At 39.0% G+C, this 18,677-nt stretch overlaps 1 protein-coding gene across 35 annotated transcripts in view; it reads right to left on the reverse strand.

Moving 5' to 3' along the window:
- The window catches only part of ANK3 (ankyrin 3), a 548,316-nt gene that overhangs the window by 69,361 nt on the left and 460,278 nt on the right, over positions 1-18,677 (reverse strand). For 16 of the 35 annotated variants that reach the window (XM_065553396.1, XM_065553399.1, XM_065553408.1 and 13 more), the window contains 4 exons: positions 15,931-16,033; positions 7,544-7,650; positions 4,786-4,818; positions 536-760 (listed from right to left, as the gene is read on the reverse strand). In XM_065553396.1, coding sequence (XP_065409468.1) covers positions 536-760; positions 4,786-4,818; positions 7,544-7,650; positions 15,931-16,033 — 468 coding nt within the window. The remainder of the gene's footprint in view (positions 1-535; positions 761-4,785; positions 4,819-7,543; positions 7,651-15,930; positions 16,034-18,677) is intronic. The other 19 variants (XM_065553406.1, XM_042854766.2, XM_065553419.1 and 16 more) reach the window with 3 other exon arrangements.

The raw sequence follows: 18,677 nt of genomic DNA on the forward strand, positions 1-18,677 counted from the left end.
TGTTCTATATTAAGTTATCTGGAATCATGCACAGTGGTCCTTTCCCTACTGGATGTAGGTGTGCAACTCCCATTAGCGTTGGAGGGGGCTATGCACACACACTGAGAAGAGGATACTGTTCTACATTTGGAAAATGGTACATAATTATAGTGAACCTTCTTATGAAAATCATATTTACCTGGTATTCTACTCATCACACAGAATGAAAGCTAAATTCTGACCTTGGATACATATACATGACTCTGACTGACTTCAGAGGGAGTTAGGCATGAGTAGTTGAGTGCAGAATTTGGCCTTTTCATAGTTTTATTTAGTTTTTGCACAACCTGCAGTTTTTAAACAGGCAAAACTCCCTTTAAATCAGAGATCTTTTTCCTAAGTAAGAATGTCAGAATTGAGTCTGTATACAGTACAGAGGCCTATCTTAAATGTTCAAATTAAGTAATTTCTATATTTAATTACTTACATCCACAAAATGAAGGAAATGAAAGATGCAATATGGAATGTTAACAGTGGGATTCATAGAACAACTCACCCTAAAAACTGTGCACCTGCAGGCCCCATTTCTACCAGTCTACTGGCTAATCCTTCTCCTTCAACCATTGGTGGTGGGGTGGCCAGTTTATGCCTCTTTACCAAACGGCAGGTGATGCGGGTGGGTGCTGTACATTTGCGTGGTGGAATAATAATTCTCATTCCATGATGGCGACTACCCCTCATTGAGCCCCCACGTGCATCAACCATAAAACTAACCAGAAAACTGTAGAGAAAGGGAGAACATGTCATTAAAATGGTCAGAAATCAAACAAGGAAAACTTCATGTAAATCAGGAAGAGTCTAATAAAATAAACTATTACGATGAAAGCATCAGCTAACATGATAGTTAAGAAACAAACGCCCCCTATGCCATAACTGTTAGCAGGATTCTTTAAATTTATAATTAAATTTAAACAATAATCAACAAAACTCACACATTTCTAATGGTCTAGTAGCATAATGATGGAAGATTCAAGTACTACTGAATATTTAGGAAAAATAAATTAGGGTTAAATAGAGTATGTATACAGCTACTTAAATATTAGTGTATTATTAGTGCATTAAAATGGTTCTTTATTACTAAATGTTCTGCTACACTCTATAATTCAAAGTGAGTCCCACATGCACAAGACAACCAGTCAGTACAGGGTAAGGACAACAGAAATCCATGTTTTTATATTTGGATGTCAGTCTTTCAAAAGCCTTTGGATAAACCAATTTAAAAACACACTTTGCCAGGTGAACACTGACACTGTGGGAGTGATGAACAAGGTTATTAAATGGTTCTGGTGAATATGTATGAATCAGAACATCAAGCATACAATTTTCTATACATTTAGACCACTCTAAAATCAATTATTCCACCACTCTTCATATTGACATGGATGTCTGTTGTAAACAGGTTAAGCTACAGGGAATATTGTGTTTTGTCTCTCTAAACCCTTGTTGCTTGTGTTTTTTCCCCCCAGGTTTCTGTAGCTTTGTAAATAATTAAAAGGAAATCAGTTATATATATCAAAAACTGCAATATAAAAAAAAATTAAAACTTTTTTAAAATGGGAGATATTAAAAGACAATTTATTTTAACATTAAACACAAACTCTAAATGTATTATTTATTCCATTTTATAAAATATTAAATTTATTAATCCTAAATCTCTAAATGCCCTTGACACAAATGACAAAAACACAAGAAGTAGACGCTAGTCCCAGAGCAGACAGAAGACCCTGACCTCCTACTAAGTTCCATAAGTAGGTTTTTCAAAGTCAGCTAAGCGATTTTGTTTTTATTATTGTTGTTCAGGACTCCAATTATTATTTTATTTAAAAAAAACCCACATCTGCATATTATAAATATAATAATAATAATTATTGGCTATCCAAGTTCAATTGGAAATTAACAGAAATTGGGAGCCCAAATCCCTTCAGTGGCTCTGCAATACCATCCCACCTCTCCAAATATACTGCAATGCAATTTCTTGATTACAACTCTATCTTTAAACAGAACTTGCAGTAGTGGATCTATATCTCTGGTGCATGGTTTATAAACTAACTCTTCATACAAATAACGTTTTGTTTGTTTCCTGGTGTGTGATGTGCAAACCCTGAAGTAGCTATTAATTTCATTTCATGATTCCAGCTTTCTCCATGCTGTTTCTAATACTTCCTGCACTTAAGGATTAAACCTTAAAATAATTAACAGATTAATCCATTCAGCTTTGTATTTCTGGCAATTCAGCTTTCTTCTAGTGAGAACAAGAGCTATAAATTTATTCCATAGAAGGACAAGAGCCTCTTGAAGCCATGGAGACAGTTGTTCACTGGGAAAGGTCACACAGAGCACTGGGAACTACAGATGATAGCTTCTGTATAATACTGATATTTCCTTTTGATTACAGACAAAATATCAAAAGTAACAACTAAACTGTACAGCCCAATCCTGAAAATACTCCATACTCAGAATTCTTAGTAATTTCAGTGGGAGAAGTCTCCACAAAATGGGTGAATGATCAGGCCCTTGTATTTCTTGATTTATAGAACGTAAGTTGACGGGCAAGGAAGAAGCAAATATGTGGAGTAGAAAAACGAAACTGTCATGTTGTGTTACAGGTAAATCAATCACCTTGTTTTCTTCATGCTGAAGAAAAAAGGATTACATAGGATGGGAAGGTGATGAACTTTCCATAGGTTCACATTACCATTTTACTTATTGTTTCATGAGGTTTGAGGACTTTAATACAGAAGCAAAGTGTGGAATACTGATTCACCTTATTTTACATGCTTTTCATATAAGTAGATATAGGCTCAAACCTCCATATCAGATCAGAACCCCATAACTATGTGGGACTTGAGGTCTGGATCAGAACTTTGCAAGTGGGCTTATCCCTACCTACTGTAAAAGCAGTCAACGTTTGTTTGCATGGAATGGGAGATAAATATATCTGAGAGGGAAAAGTCTTCATAAAATAGTTGATCAAACATTTTCTATACGTTTTAGATCTGCATGTCAATAAAAGTACTTCAGAAGTTTAAAATATCTGATATGTAATTTGTGATAATCCTTAATATTGACAATTTAAATTCATTTACCACTTTTATAATGTTTTGGGTGAAAAACTCTCTTTATATCAAAATCTGCATACTTAAATGCACTAGAGTACGTTTCAGTGGATCCACCTATTAATCAGTTCCTATTTGTGATTCCAATATATAATTATAACAAACATGTTTTATCTTTAGATCCTATATTTTCTCTCTACAATATTTCTTTATCTATTTTTTTCTTTACCTACTATTTTTGACAGTATCAACTAACTAATGAAAAATTACAATGAAATTAGACTTTTGGGTCAGTGAGTTAACTATTCATCTATTGGCTTTAAACTTATTTGACTTTGTGAGGTTGAAGTCAATAGCAGAATACTATGTATGCTAACATCAGGCTCTAACCAACAAGCTCTGAAGGTGCTAGAAGCTTTGCTTATTACCTGCCTTTGGTCATAGAACACTTATATTTTCCAACTGTGATTTATCATAAATATCCCATGTCCTGCCCTACATGTTTATGTTGCTCTTACTTCTTAAGATTGCTCTATCTGGTAGATGGCCAACACTACTGATATCAGTAAGATTTCACAGAGCACACTCAAGGAAATGTCCATGGCATAATCTTCAAATCTAATGGGCAGTAAGCCAGCTGCTGACAAACTGTGAAAAGATTTCAGGGAGTTTTGCCATTAAGATTTACAAAACAAAGTAAAATATTAAGCAAGGGCACACAGACCTTGGTCACAGAGAGGGAAATATTAAGTGGACTCTTTTACGGTTTTGCTTTGTTTGCCTTTTTTAGGTTTCCCTGATTTTTGCCACCTAAAAATATGGGGCTAATTCAGATTAAATATGTGTACATAGGAAAAAGAGGCAGCCAAGTGGAACACAACCGTTGTCGCTGTTCACCCATAACCTGAGAGAGGTACACTTTGTGAATATTCCACTGAGGGAGCTGCTGAAGGGCATACTGCAACAGGGCTGGAGTTTCAAGGGGATTTGCCTGTGAGTTTTGGCAAGGGTGGTCCCTGGCCTGGTTGCTTCATATCTCATACAGGTTATTCCTGCCCTAGTATGTTGTTCCACAGATAGGAAAACTGTCCATCATGTATGCAGATACTTGCATATTTTAGCCCAATTCTTAATTAATATAATAAAAGATATTAATGTAATCAAACAATCACATATAAAAGGCAATGTTATTCACCTGGTTAATATGCTATACTTGAACAGTGCCTTAGTGACAAACCCAAGCAGGATCAGAAAGAGCACAAGCTACAAGCAGTTACCAAAATACTAAGCCTAAACAGTCCAATCTTTACACATTGCCGGCTATATGAAAAATGTATTTATTGCCAATAACATTTTACTCATTTAATGTTCAGAGTGGTGATTTTTTCTTTTAAAAACATAATTCTTGTGAATAATATTTTCAAATAATACTTCATGCACTGTTTCTATCGAAAGGATTAGTAGCTGATGTTTACCTAATTTAAGGCCTGTCTAATAAGGTCAGCTAAAGTATGATCTCTAAAATACAAAGCTAAAAGCTAAAGAGTGAATATTTCTACTTTAAAATAAACAAAAGACGGAGGATATAAGAGGATGCACTACAAAAACATCTACACACACTTCAACTGTGGACAGAGAGTTGACATAAATAAAACTAAATGAGGATTCACAGAAAGGACATAGTTATCACCTTGAATCATACTGGGGAAGTGGAGAGGAATAGCTGCAAAATAATTTAGAAAGCAAATGGGAAAAATTAATATAAGATAATTAGAAGCAAGCAACAGAAAATGTCAATAATTAGCCAAAGAAAAGTAACCATCAGAAAAATAATGAAAGCAATGCATTTGAGGGCCAACTTTAAAAATGATTTGGCTTCCATTTTATATATATCATGTTTTGTAATACACAATATGCTGTACACTAAAAAAAATATTTCCTAAATGTAGCATTAATTTAAGGGTCATGTCTCCTCTCAGTATTGGCGTATAACTTCCATTAGCATTTCTGGGAGTTGCATGAGTGCTTGGAGAACTGAAAAGACTACATACGCTTTTGTGCCTATCATAGATCAACACAGAATTCAATGATACATGGTTTCTTTGAATTTATGTCATACCCACAAGCATGCTTCACTGTGTATCTTGGAAAAATCAACCATTGTGCTTGCATACAGCAGTTTATTTTCCAAAGTACAGTATATGAAGATTTATATAGCTAAGCATTTGAAAAAGATGCAACTCCCATAAGCCATTCATTAAATTTCTAAAGTTTATAGATACGGGAATGCACTGTGCTTAATCTAACGTATGGTATAGTTACAGCCTAGGATCCAGGTCTTCTGTGTTTCTTATTAAAATAATGTCAATGTTGGTGTAAAAAGCAACAGAGGGTCCTGTGGCACCTTTGAGACTAACAGAAGTATTGGGAGCATAAGCTTTCGTGGGTAAGAACTTCACTTCTTCAGATGCAAGGGCTTGCATCTGAAGAAGTGAGGTTCTTACCCATGAAAGTTTATGCTCCCAATACTTCTGTTAGTCTCAAAGGTGCCACAGGACCCTCTGTTGCTTTTTACAGATTCAGACTAACACGGCTACCCCTCTGAATGTTGGTGTACTAATTCTTTCACTGAGCTAATGAAACCAAGGGTTCAAAAGATGCAACATGCAGACATGGGGAGAAGAGGGTATACAGGGATACACCTGAAAAATGTATGTCATAAGTACCTATGTTGTTTACTCCAGCAAATTTGTGTTTTACCTATCTGTAGGTTGCAGGTTTCTTAGCAGATTTCTGAGCAGTGTAATGCTTATTAAGGGAAAGATGCAAAGCACACACTGATAGAAAGACTTACCTAAACTCAAAGAACAACATGAAAAAAATACCTTGGCTTTAAATGAGAAAAGCCAGAAGATGCTAAATTAATGCCATAATTCCCTCCTTTGCGAATGTTCGGTGATTTGGGGCTAGATCTTCCATTCCCTGCACACGGAAATCTCCCACCCACCCCTTTTTTTTGGTGAATTAAGAACATGGGACAAATTTTAGATCATTTCTTCTGAATATGTGTACATGGGGAAAAGGGATAGCCAAGCGGGAGATGATTGTGCCTTGCTCTCCCTAATCTGGAGGCACAAAGTTGGCAAGTGCTCTGCAGATGGAGTTGTAGAGGGACACTCTAAGATATGGCTGGGAATTTTAGATATGCAAGGAATGCAGGATCAAGCCCATGCAAAATTGTCCATGATTTTTAGGGTCAGCGCAGGAAGGCAATTTCAGCTAAAATAACAATACTAATGGGTAAATTTTTAGTCTTAGAGCTGAATCTCCTTGAAGCTCTGACTTCAATGTTAAGCACATGCTCAGGTACTTTGCTGGATCGGGACCTAAAATTCTATCTGTTAGTCCTCATCTTTTATATTTGTACTCTGCTTAGGAACATTCTTAAGTGCATGGATGAACTGGGATCTTGCCCTTAACTCTGAATCTCTTGGAGCTTGTTGGTTTAAAATGCACCCTTTACATTATATTAAGTGAAGCTAGTCATAAAATTTAAGGGTGTGTGTGAGGAGGGAGGGAGCAGAAATCAGTGAAAAGGAATACAGAATTTTGTTTCCTGTTCTTGTTGAAAATTTTACTACAAATATTGATATTAGGTAAGCTCATGTGTGACACAGAATTCCCTTTGGTTATTTATACTTTTTAACTAGAAAATTCTACAATATGCATTTCAAAAATCACCCATATCTCAATTACTTGTGGTACCATTGAGAAACACTGCAATAATAGAGATGCTTTATTGGTAGTGAATTGTATAATTAACGTCAAAAGAAAATTTTTTTGGGGGGTGGGGTGGGAAAAGGGAAGGGTTGGTGCAAATAAACGAAAAGATTAAATTATGAGCTCTCATTTTTTATGGAAAAGTGAACAGCAAGTGAAGCATAACACTGTATCTCTAATTTCATATTTTGAACAATTTAATACAACATAACTAAAATCATCCTAAGACATTTAAAAGCAAAGCATAAGCAACAGAAAAGGCAAAACAAGCTTATTACAGGAAGTTCCCTGTGGGATTTCAGCTTTTCCTTGTACCTAGGAAATTAACCATGAAGGAAAATTTTCATGATGAGATGCAAGACTTGAGCTCACAACTCCTATTAACACTATTGAGATGCCTTTGATTAAATCCCTGCCTGTCTCAGAAATTCATGCCCACTTCTCAGATGAAACCTTGTGGAAGGCTGAAATACAAGTTCTTTCTTTCTATGTAATTCTTGATTTCCTTTAGACCTGACCCTGTTCTCATTGAAGTCAACAAGAGTTTTGCAATTGCCTTTAACTAGTGTAGGACTGGAACCATTACCAGAAATTTCAGTAGGTTACAATGTCCACATAACAGTACAGTTTCACACTTAATGACAAAGGAAATCTGTTAAATGACCTACCCAGAATGGATGGGACTTGAGACAAGGTTAACATTGTCCAAGGTGTCTGCAGCCCAGCTATAATGTCTGAGAGAATCAGAATCAAATTCCCTTGGAAATGTCAGGTGCTTTAAAAAGATAAACAAACAGATATTTAAAATCAACATGAAAAAGTCAAACATTTCTGCACAGCACATCTCAACTCTGTCATTTTACAGTTAGAATTACTTCCTCTGCACACACTCCTACTGACATTTCTCTGCTCTAGCAGCTGCAAATTACTGACCTAGGAAACACAGAATTCTCAAAGCAGGTTAAATGAATCCTACAGCACTTTCAGTTTCCTCTTTTTCTGCTTTTGCTGCATCCCTAATTACAGCTCTCTCTCACACATTTTTGTCCAATTTGTATTTACATGCGAGGTCAAGAAAAAGCTATGGAAAATTATTTGTTTCTGCAGAAAATTCCTGGGAAATCCACCTAGGGTTGTCTTGTAACCAGGGCCAACCCTAGGGGGCGTGCAGGCCCCAGAACATAGGTGCTGAGTTTCTAAGGCCCAGACCCCACCCCCACTCCACCCCTTCCCCCAAGGCCCCACCCCCACCCTGCCTCTTCCCACCCCTGCCCCTTCCCCGCCCAGTTCTGTCCCCTCCTCCCCCGGGTTCCTCTCCCCCCCCAGCGCCTCCTGAAGCCATGAAACATCTGACCGCAGAAGGAAGTGGGAGGTGCTGATCAGCAGGGCCACTGGCGGGCAGGAGGGCGCTGGGTGGAGAAGGAAGTTCTGGTGGGGGGGGGCTCTTCCTCTCCTCCTCCACCAGCCTGCCTGTCGCTTTCCTGTTTGCCTCCTCAGCCCACTCGCCCACTCGCCTCATCACAATGTTATCAAAGCATGGGGCCCCCCAAAGCGCAGGGCCCGGAGCGGTCACCCTGATTTGCTGTACCCAAGGTACGGCTCTGCTTCTAATCCTTACTCGTACAAAGCTCCTATTGACTTAATTCGATGTATAGCTTGCGTTGGAACTGCAGAATCAGGCCGTCAGTGTATCAACCTATGGCGGGATGTGGTATTTGCTTTCTGTATCGCTTGAGTTATCCTGGGAATTTTTTATGGAAGGCTGTTCCCCCTACTCACACACTTAAACACTGCTTAACTCTGCACAGTATTAGCCCCCTACTGTCATAATTAAGGCTATGTTTTAGTCACGAGTATTTTTAATAAAAATCATGGATAGGGCACTAAACAAAAATTCATGGCCCCTGACCTGTCCATGACTTTTACTATATACCTCTGACTAAAACCGGGGGGGGGGGGGGGACAGATGGCTGGGGGGTGCGTGGGTGTTTGGGGGGGGTGCGGCCCAGAGGGTGCCGCAGGTGCTCAGGGTGTGTGTGGGTGCTCGGGGGAGGAGAGGGTGCGCTGCAAGTGCTGGGGGGGTATGGCCCGGGGGGGGGGCCGCAGGTGCTCGGAGGGGGGCACAGTCTGGGGGCACTGCAGGGCTGGGGCAAGCTCCCTACCCAGCTCCTGAGCTCCATGTGCTGCCTCCACTCTGCCCTAAGCCCCGGAACTGCAGCCAATGGGAGCTGCGGGGGTGGTGCCTGCGGGCAGAGGCAGCACATGGCGCTAGGAGCTGGGGGGGGAGGGGGGAGTTCCTGTCGCTCTTCTGGGGAGTCCCGCACCCCAACCCCCAGCCCAGAACCCCCCCACAACCAAACTCCTGGTGCTGGGGGGTGGGGCGAGACTGCTCCAGCAGCAGCCGGTACGACTGGCCCAGGGGCTGCCCAAGCTGATCAGGTGGCTCCCGGGCCAGTTGCACCGGCTGCTGCAGAAGTCACGGAAACCATGACTTCTGTGACAAACACGAAGCCCTAGTCATAATTGAATTTCAAATATTGATAAGTCAATCACACTAGAATAATACTGACAGACTTTCAGCTAGGCCCCTAAAGTATTACTGCATCACAGAGGGAAATTGTCCTTTTTGCAGGAATTAAGTAGAACTAAAAAGAACTTTCTCTTCAGGGGAGTAACTCATTTCAGTTTTCACCATCCCATATAGAGGCATTTTGGGGACAATGCCATGCCGTGGTTCCATAGATTCTTTTGGATTGTGTTGGTGAAGTGCATCACGGCTGAACTTTTTTTTTTAAACCAGTTATACTGTTTAAATCATCAAATACTGCACGGGGATATTTCCTGAGAGGAATGCAAGTGATGTGAATGCCACTAAAACATGCAGGAAGCACTGTCAGACATCACTCCAAGAGAACAATCTAAGTCAATGTGCTTGTCACTCAGTACCAAAAGCCTGTCTAGGTTGGGTAGATCACTCTTCTCAAAATTTTAGTGCTTCTTGTAAATAAGGTATTTTTGGTTGTACCCAAAACATGAATAAAGATAGCAAATACTCTCTGACCACACAAATCTGATCTTTTATCTTACATTTTTTAGACCTTAATCTCATGAACTGCTTTGAATACAAATTACTCAAATCTAAACTGAGATGGTAAACAATTCTGCACTGGGAATAATGCATTGGTTCCACCTTTATATACTGGCATTAAAAGTAATTTAAAAATGAATCCTTTTAAATGGGAATATCAGTTCTAGTCATAAATCCAACAAATACCAGCACAGACATATGAAAGTCCTCCACTGAGAAGGTTTCACAAGATAAACAACCAGTAAGTGTTTGTTTTAGGCTAGAACCTGCATCCCTCGTTTTACTCATTTTCAATGTTTTTTTCTTTAAATGTTTCTTGAATTTTGGCTTTGTTTTCAAGAAAGTCAATATCCTCACAGCATGTTTCAAAATCTTCAGGGTACAACTTTGCTCTGTCATCTGTCCAACTGTACATCAGACATAGTTTTTGATTTTCTCTTCTTTGGATTAGCTCTTTTATTAGGGCCTGTTTTTTCTGTAAAACACTTACTTCAGACAACCAGGTGCAATGATTCAAGTAAGCAGACAACAATAATTATGGGCATGTAGCATGCTAAAGTATGGCAAGTGTTGAATACCTACAATATGCCAGCCAGGCCATTGTACAAGAATGACAAATTAACTTTTAATACAGGCAGTTTCTCTAATCCTTTTCAATAGAGCATTAGTAATTCTTCCATATTCCACGGAGAGGATAAATTTGCATCAGGATGCCTTGACTTTCAAGTTCATGTGGAAATGCCAATCCCATCAATTTCTATTACCCTAGATTTATGTGACTTTAAAAAAAGCAACCACATAATGATTTATCATATGGTTGTACAGGTATAAAAGCTAAATTAAGGTTCATGGTCTGGTTTGAGGTTTAGTTACAAAATTTAGCTAACCCCAATCTGACAGATTATTATTTCAAAGTTATGCAAACTGAAATAGCCCAACATTTGTGTATTTAACGTAATGTGTGGGAGGCAACAGGAACAAGGATTTTTTCCACTGTTTTGGGGGAAATGGTGTGAAATTACTGTCCCATCCCAAAAAAATCATGGACCAACTCCCACTGGTGAAACATAGCAGGCCAAAAATAGGGAGAAAGCCAAGATTTGATGACAAGTGCATCAAAAAAGGGGCAGTTAGCAATTACCCCATTGTTAGCTTAAATACTTGCAGGCACTCAGGGGACCAGTGTCATGGAGCTCTATCCTCCATTACAGCATATACCTTGGAAGATAGGTCCGGCATAAAAATTTGCCATAGTAAACTAGCAGATGAGAAAATGCCACAATTCCATCATACTTGTGAAGAAAGGAGCTACACACACTGCCACCTCTTTTCCCATTGCCCTATGCCCTAAGTAAAATCTGTCCCCAAAATAGCACATTGCCCTGGATGGAGATGCAAGCCTGCCCATCAGAGCTGCTGTAAGACTGCTTGCAAATAGTGTTTCCTAGTGCTTTGTCCAGTAATCAGAATATTCTCCAAATAACAAACTCCAGGGAAAGGATCTCTACTGTCTGGTCCATTATTTTCTGAAAAACTGCAGACACCTACAGTAGATAATCTGATTCACTCAAAACAGATCTCTTGGAAGTATTTACAGCCACCATATTTTAGATCCTGCAGCCAGGTCTGCCTGCAGATAACTTTGAGAGAGGATCAGATTGGTATGCTGTCCCTTCTGTTAGCTGGACACACAGGTCTTAGGCAGCATGCATCTGTTGATCGAACTCTGGTGGGTCATCAAAAATTTGAAATGTCCACAAAGGCAAATAGAACCCTCTGCACCACGGACACAAAATAGTGAACAATACAGATGAGGTTACTTCATTTGCAGTGTCTACAATTCACCCAGCTGGTACTGGATTTGCACTGTGTACCCTTTTGCAGTTGTAACCTGGCTCTTACCCTTTTCAATTGACCCTTCCCTGATACAAAGAACAATCACATGCCTTTAACCCCTAAAAAAATCTTTTCCCATTCCCCACATACAGACAAAGATCTTCATCTCGCCAGGCAATCCCTTCCTCAAAAAGCTAGGTTTCTAGCCTCAGTAATAAGGGAGTACAACTCACTCGTCATGGAACTGCACTGACACCATAATGTCCCCTTAGCTGCAGTCTCTTATCTGGGAAGATGTTAGTACCATATCTGTTTCATTAACTGACCTCCCAGAAACTTTCTGTGGAATAAGCAATATAGTTCAAAGTACTGCTCCCATATCAATTTAAATCCTGAGTAGCTCCCGATTGACACACAAGGTTATCCTACACAGGGTGGAGCTAACAGACTTCCTGTCTGCAGTTTAAATAGTGCTGGTTCCAATACTGACATATGTTGTTAACCACCACTGGTCATTGGTCACTTCCCATCGAGTGAAATCTGTCTGGATTGCCTGCCCACCTGGGCTCTAGAGTCCTTTTCTAAGTATCTTTGCTTCCTACAATTCTGACAAACTGTACATACAGCATCCCTAGGAGCTTCATGGCCCACTACACTGGAAACATGTTAGTGTTCATAACCGCTTGTGTTTTGCTGTAATCCTGTCTCCAACACTATTCAGAATTTTTGCTTCTCTTCATCTTGTATTGGGTGACCTTATCAGCAGCAGGGTTTCAAGGGTGCATTGCCAAAATTTCACTGATTGCTCCTAAAGGCAGTAATCCTGCTAGTTGCGTGACTGCATGGCCTTGCTGTGTGATATGAGAGGTGCAGCAAATTGTGACCCTTTCTCCCAGGAGAGCTTACCCAAACAGGAGAGATTCAGTAACCAACTGTGAAGTCCTACATAGTGGATAGACTGGTTAATTTAGGCTGTCTTCTCCAGAGGCTGATTTGAGTGCCTGCCATTGTGAAGTAAATAATTCTGAAGAGAAAATCATTCCAATTCCGATTGACCTGTCTACATCTGTGGTAGCACAACAGGACCCTGAAGGAAGAGAGACTTGAACTCTCTCCTTGTATTAGGACGGTGTTGCACATGGTGCTTTGGACCCATGTCTTTCATAGTTGATGAAGACTAACAGGGAAGTATTGGGCCCAATGTTAGTGGAGATTGTCAAGGCCACTATTGAGAAGGTCCAACTGGTCTTAGAGGACTTCAGAAACTTCTCTCAAGAAACCACCACTCAATTCCGAGAATCAGGGCTACTACATACTGATTTTTAAACTTCCATATCTGGGATGGGTCTTGATTTTCATCTGCTCCTAGATGATCTTAGGAAGAACTGACTATGGTGGTTTTTCTCCATTTGCATCCATCCAAGAGGCCGTGACCCTCTCTGTCAAGTACAGACCTTGGCAGTAATTCATGTCTTTTTCACTGCAAAATTATAATATGGTAATGAGCTCTGCATAGGACTACCCTTTACATGCACTCAAACAGCAAGATGCTGCAGAAGAATGTGGCTCTTTGCTAAGTGCTGTATCTCAGCATATGCACACAGCACAAATACTTCAGACTCTGCACTGCCTTTCTGTTGGTTTCCAGGTGGAGTTTAAGGTGTAAGTTTGGACCTATAAAGCTCTTTGTAGCTTGTATTCCTGAGACACAAAAACCTTTTTTCTGCTGCAGCAGAGATTATCTGGAACTCCACTGGTATGCCAACTGCTAGTAGGATGTTCTTTTTGTGGGCCCCTTGCCCTCAGAATAACTTCCTTCCACGGCAGCCAAAATAGCCCAAATATGTTGACCTAAGCCCATTGATTTTGGCAGATGTTGAGGCGGAGTGAGGTTTGAGGGGAGTCAGGTGAATGTGAGGATTTGTATTTCAGGACTAGAGTTTTGCAGAAACCATGATGGGAAATTCTGATTTTGTTGGAGTGACTTCTTTTATACAGAAAAATGTTGGTTTGTTACTGTTGTTTTCATCATGACAGGATCATACTTTTAATCACCTGTCAATGGTGCAAAGAACCTGGAATGGACATTCTTTTTATGTTGTAACTGAAATAGATAGATGTGCAGTTGGAATCAAATGTCTGATTATCATCAAAGTGATTCACATCCTTCCCAAACTTACAATAATAATCAAACTCTGGATCCTTTCCTGGTCATAACAAAAGTCCTAAGAGCAATTAAATTTAAATTAAAATAACATTCCATATTAGATTTTCAGGAAGACCCCAGCCTGGCCTCTATCTTAGAGGGCATAAAATTCTACTTGCAGTGAATTGTATTCGCTATTACAAAATTGAAATAATAAAAATGAAGGTTAGACATGAAAAACAGCCTTTAGAGCAGTGGTCACCAACCGGTTGATCGTGATCGACTGGTCAATCCTAGATGATCTCCCAGTCGATCATGATCTCTAGTGGCGCAGCGGGGCTGCCACTAAGGCAGGTTCCCTGCCTGTCCCGGCCCCACACCGCTCCCGGAAGCGGCCAGCTCCTGCCTCCAAACTCCCTCACAGAGCCCACACCTCCCCTGCACCCCAACACTTTGCCCCAGCCCGGAGCCTCCTCCTGCACCCAAACTCCCTCCCAGAGCTTGCACCCTTCACCCTCTCCTGCACCCCAACCCTCTGCCCCAGGCTCAGCCCAGAGCCCCCACCCACACTGCGAACGCCTCGGCCCCAGCCCAGAGCCTGCACCCCCTCCCAAACCCCAAACCCAGCCCAGTGCAAGTGAGTGAGGGTAGGGGAGAGTGAGCGATGGAGGGCAGGGGGCGGGGGATGGAGTGAGCAGGGCGAGGCTTTGGGGAAGATGCAGGGCCTCAGGGAAGGGGCGAGGTAGATCCTGGGTTGCCCTTAAATTCAAAAAGTGATCTTGGGTGTAAAAGGTTGGAGACCAATGCTTTACAGTATTGCTTAGTATCAGCATTAATGAGAGCTCCAGATTTGCTGTTGTTTAATCCAAGAACTAAAGCCTGTGTGAGATCCTCTAGAGAAAGTAGAGTCTGTGACAGCATATGCAGAACAGAGTTTGCCTCAAAAGTACAGCTACCCAATATTCTTCACAACAGATCTAAGACACAATTACTGATAAGTTATGCTTCATTTTCTAGTTCTCCTTTGTAATACACAGTAGGTTTATGGCGCACAACAACCTCCTTTAATACTTGTTTAACAATCAAAAGTGGGACTTAAGTGGTATGTGCTAGTCTTCTGAACCGGGGTCAATTTCACCTTAAGTGCATGAATAAAAATCTGCTGGATCAGACCTCAAGTATTATGAAGATAATTCACAATACAGCTATGCTATCTTTTTATCCCAAAACTGACATGAAATTCTTTATTCAACTTCTGAACAAATCTATAGCTTTTCTGTTAATTTACTAGAATAAATCAGTCAGATTTTAAATTTTTAAAAAGTCTTTCTAGCAAATTCTGAGAACTCATAAAACAAAGCAAACAGCATCTAGTTATAACCTCTGTTAACTTTAATAAGTTCTTTCCCACACCGTAAGCAGCTCTAGATTCAACTTTTGTTGAATTAATCATTATACAAACTTTTAAACTATGTTAAAAGTTAGTGAAAATAGCTTCATCATAAACACAAGGCCAAATTCTTCCCTTTGGATGCATGTGGGGGACATCAAGGGCATCCCACAAGTGCACAAATTGGCAGAACTTTGTCCATGGTTTGTATTACTGCATAAAAAGGCTGCAATAACACATGTGGACATAGGGATTAATCCTGAGAGAAGCTGAGTACTTTGGCCCTAATCCTACAAAACATTTAAGGGCATGCCTAACTACACAAGTAGTTTCATTGACTTCAGTGGGACTACTCACATGCTCACCGTTAATTATGTGCTTACATGCTTTGCTGGATCAGGACCAGAGTGCTCAGCTTCTTGCAAGATCAAGCCCACAATGGAGCAAATCCTTCAGTCCTTATTTCAACCCCTTTCTTCCCCCATTCAGGTTAATGGACATGGTTGTGGTCTCAGTAAGCATTGTAAAAAGACTGAAGAACGCAGCCTTATATAGATAAAACATAAACACTAGCGAGGTGGTACAAAGCACATACCGGATCCTTTGATGGTACCAGCAATTCTTCAATCATCATGCTGTCTCGTGCATAGGAACTTCGGTTCAGAGTGTAGGACCTATCCGAACTGAAGGAGCGGAGGCTGTTGTATTTACAATTTACCATAGAACATGTAGATGACAATGGGATGAACAAAAACAAATTAATACATGCAACTTCCAGGGAAATGCAAAAGATGATAAAATATACATAATCTCTGAAGAAGAATAAATGAGAGACTAAAAAAATTGAATATTACACTTTTTACAATGTTATTTTCTTTTCTATCATACTCATAACCAATAGTCCTAAGGAATGCTTGCTTATTGCTTTGCTGTTCAGATTGAGATTAAATCTATGCAAAAATATATTCAGATATTTATGCTAGCTCTGAAAAATGTCCAAAACACTTTCAGGCCCTGATCCTGCAATTGAATCCATGCGGGTGGATCCTGACCTCACTGGGGTTCTGTGTATGTGCAGGCTCTGCCCACACGGATCAAACTGCAGGATCAGGGTCTTAAGCTGGTTCCATTTTCAGAGTTTGTCTCAGCTTTTTGGGGCTGAGCTACTTTTAACTTTATTATGAAAACCCTATTTATTCATTTTTCCATTAATTAAAAATATAGTAATTTGTAAAAAAGGTTCCTTGTTCACAATTAAAGAGTGAGGAAATATATTAGTTTTTGGTGTTATTTTGTGGATGTTATACACTTTGGAAATTAAGAATGACAAATCCGAATATGCTGTGACTAAAGAAAATAAATGTGTGCGCATATTACATTTAGCCCTGGAAGATACATATAGTATGTGTTAGAAAACATGCTACAAGTTCAGACATGCTTGCTAGGTGACTAAAAACAAATTCAAACAAAAAAACAGCATCTAGAAAGATGAATATGATTTTAAACAAGTATCTTTTTTCAATGTAAAGCTCTACAATTTACTACATGCACCTTGTACTTGTTACTAGAACTTTTCTAAGTTCCTCAAAATATTCATTAAATTTCTCATTACACTGCACCCTGCTAATTTTAATGGAATCAGAATTGGAACCTTTATTATTATAAGCATACATTAATCAAACTTTTTAAATTATAAAGGCTGTAAAGAAATCATGTCATATTTGTTATGTCACCATAAAAAAAGAATATTTTCTAATATTAAACACAAAAAGGCATGCCACTTCACAATGCTGAGTAAAATGAAAATGAGCAATGGCAATAGCAGAGAAAAATCATGAGGGTGTCATGCCTTCTTACCTGATTTTAGGACTATTTAAAGAAATTTATAGGGGAAAAGAAACAGGAGAAATAGAAAGCGAGGAATCAGACTGGAAAAAGCAAAATGCTATGGCTGGATGACATATTTAATGTATTTTTTTCTTAATGTTACACTCAGAATCAATAATAGGATAAAGTCAGTGTGTTTTTTGCTAAATGTAATAAATTACATGAAAAGGCACTATATATTTGTCTCCTCTGAGCATAACATATACGTATGCAGATGTAAAAATGAGTTACACAGAAACAAAGAATAATGGTGCTGTTAAAATCAGAAGTATGAAAGCCTTAGAATTCTCTCAAGCGAAAAAAAAGGAGGTACAATTCCATTCTTAGATATAGATGATAGATCTCACCTTGGATATTCTGCTTTTCCACTCACCTGCATGGAAGTTACACAGGTGGGGAGAGCAGAGTAACAGTTGACATTTATCATGGAGATCTTAGAGCAGAATTTTGTGCATTACCTGCATTCTCTTCACCCCCACTTATGTACTTGAACATTTACCACATACTGAAACTACAGCGTATTGATGGGCTTTGTCCATAATATAACTTATATTTTAAAATTAAGATTGTTAACTATGTTATTTAACCTTATAAAACTATTAGATTTTCCTGTAAAAGTCATTTTGCTTATCTTCTAACTAACACATACTATTTTAAAGAGTACTTTAAGATCCCTTCTAGATGTATTATAATATAACATTTATTACATTACCTGAGGATTATAAGCAAAACAAAAGAATACAGAGCATTACTAAATGAGCAAAGTCAAAGTGCATGCTTCAATATCTAATGCAGCCACAACAAACGAGTGAAAAATAAACATCAAGCTTTACCTTATGGGAGATGCCATTCACTGTTAGACAATGAAATAACTTTTTACAACAGATCATTAAACTATAGGAAAAAGTCCTCAGGGCTCTGGCTTGTGAGGTTTAATTATTAGCTTCAAAATAATTCAACTATCAGTAAACACCCTGCTAGTCCACAACTGTGGAAGTAATCTCTGCGCATACAGCTTTGTTTGTTTCAAGCAAATTGTACAATGCAATAAGTTTTAGCAAAAATTTTCAACAATCCAAACATCTGTGCTAGAAACACAAGGGTTGAAATCAACAGTGTTCTGTAATCTATGTTTTGAAATATTGACCTATTTTCCTTAACGAGAAATCTGTTTATTCCCTAGCAAATGAAATAGGGTAATGGATTTGGGTTAGCAATAAAAGTGTAAAAATTTAATTTATTTTTGGAATATTTTTATATTGAATGTTTCTATTTGATTCTTAATTTGCACTTTTAAAGAAACAAATGTATTGATATAGCCAAATGAATATCATTCATTTTTTCCAGTTTTAGTCTATGGTGTTTACATTCATCTGATAAAGCAGGCACAGTAGGGAATATATAAACATGTGCTAATGACTGAAAGAAGCTTGTTTTTGCTAGATGGTCTGTATT

The sequence above is a fragment of the Chrysemys picta genome, chromosome 7 (assembly GCF_011386835.1).
Source record: "Chrysemys picta bellii isolate R12L10 chromosome 7, ASM1138683v2, whole genome shotgun sequence".
Lineage (NCBI taxonomy): Eukaryota > Metazoa > Chordata > Testudines > Emydidae > Chrysemys > Chrysemys picta.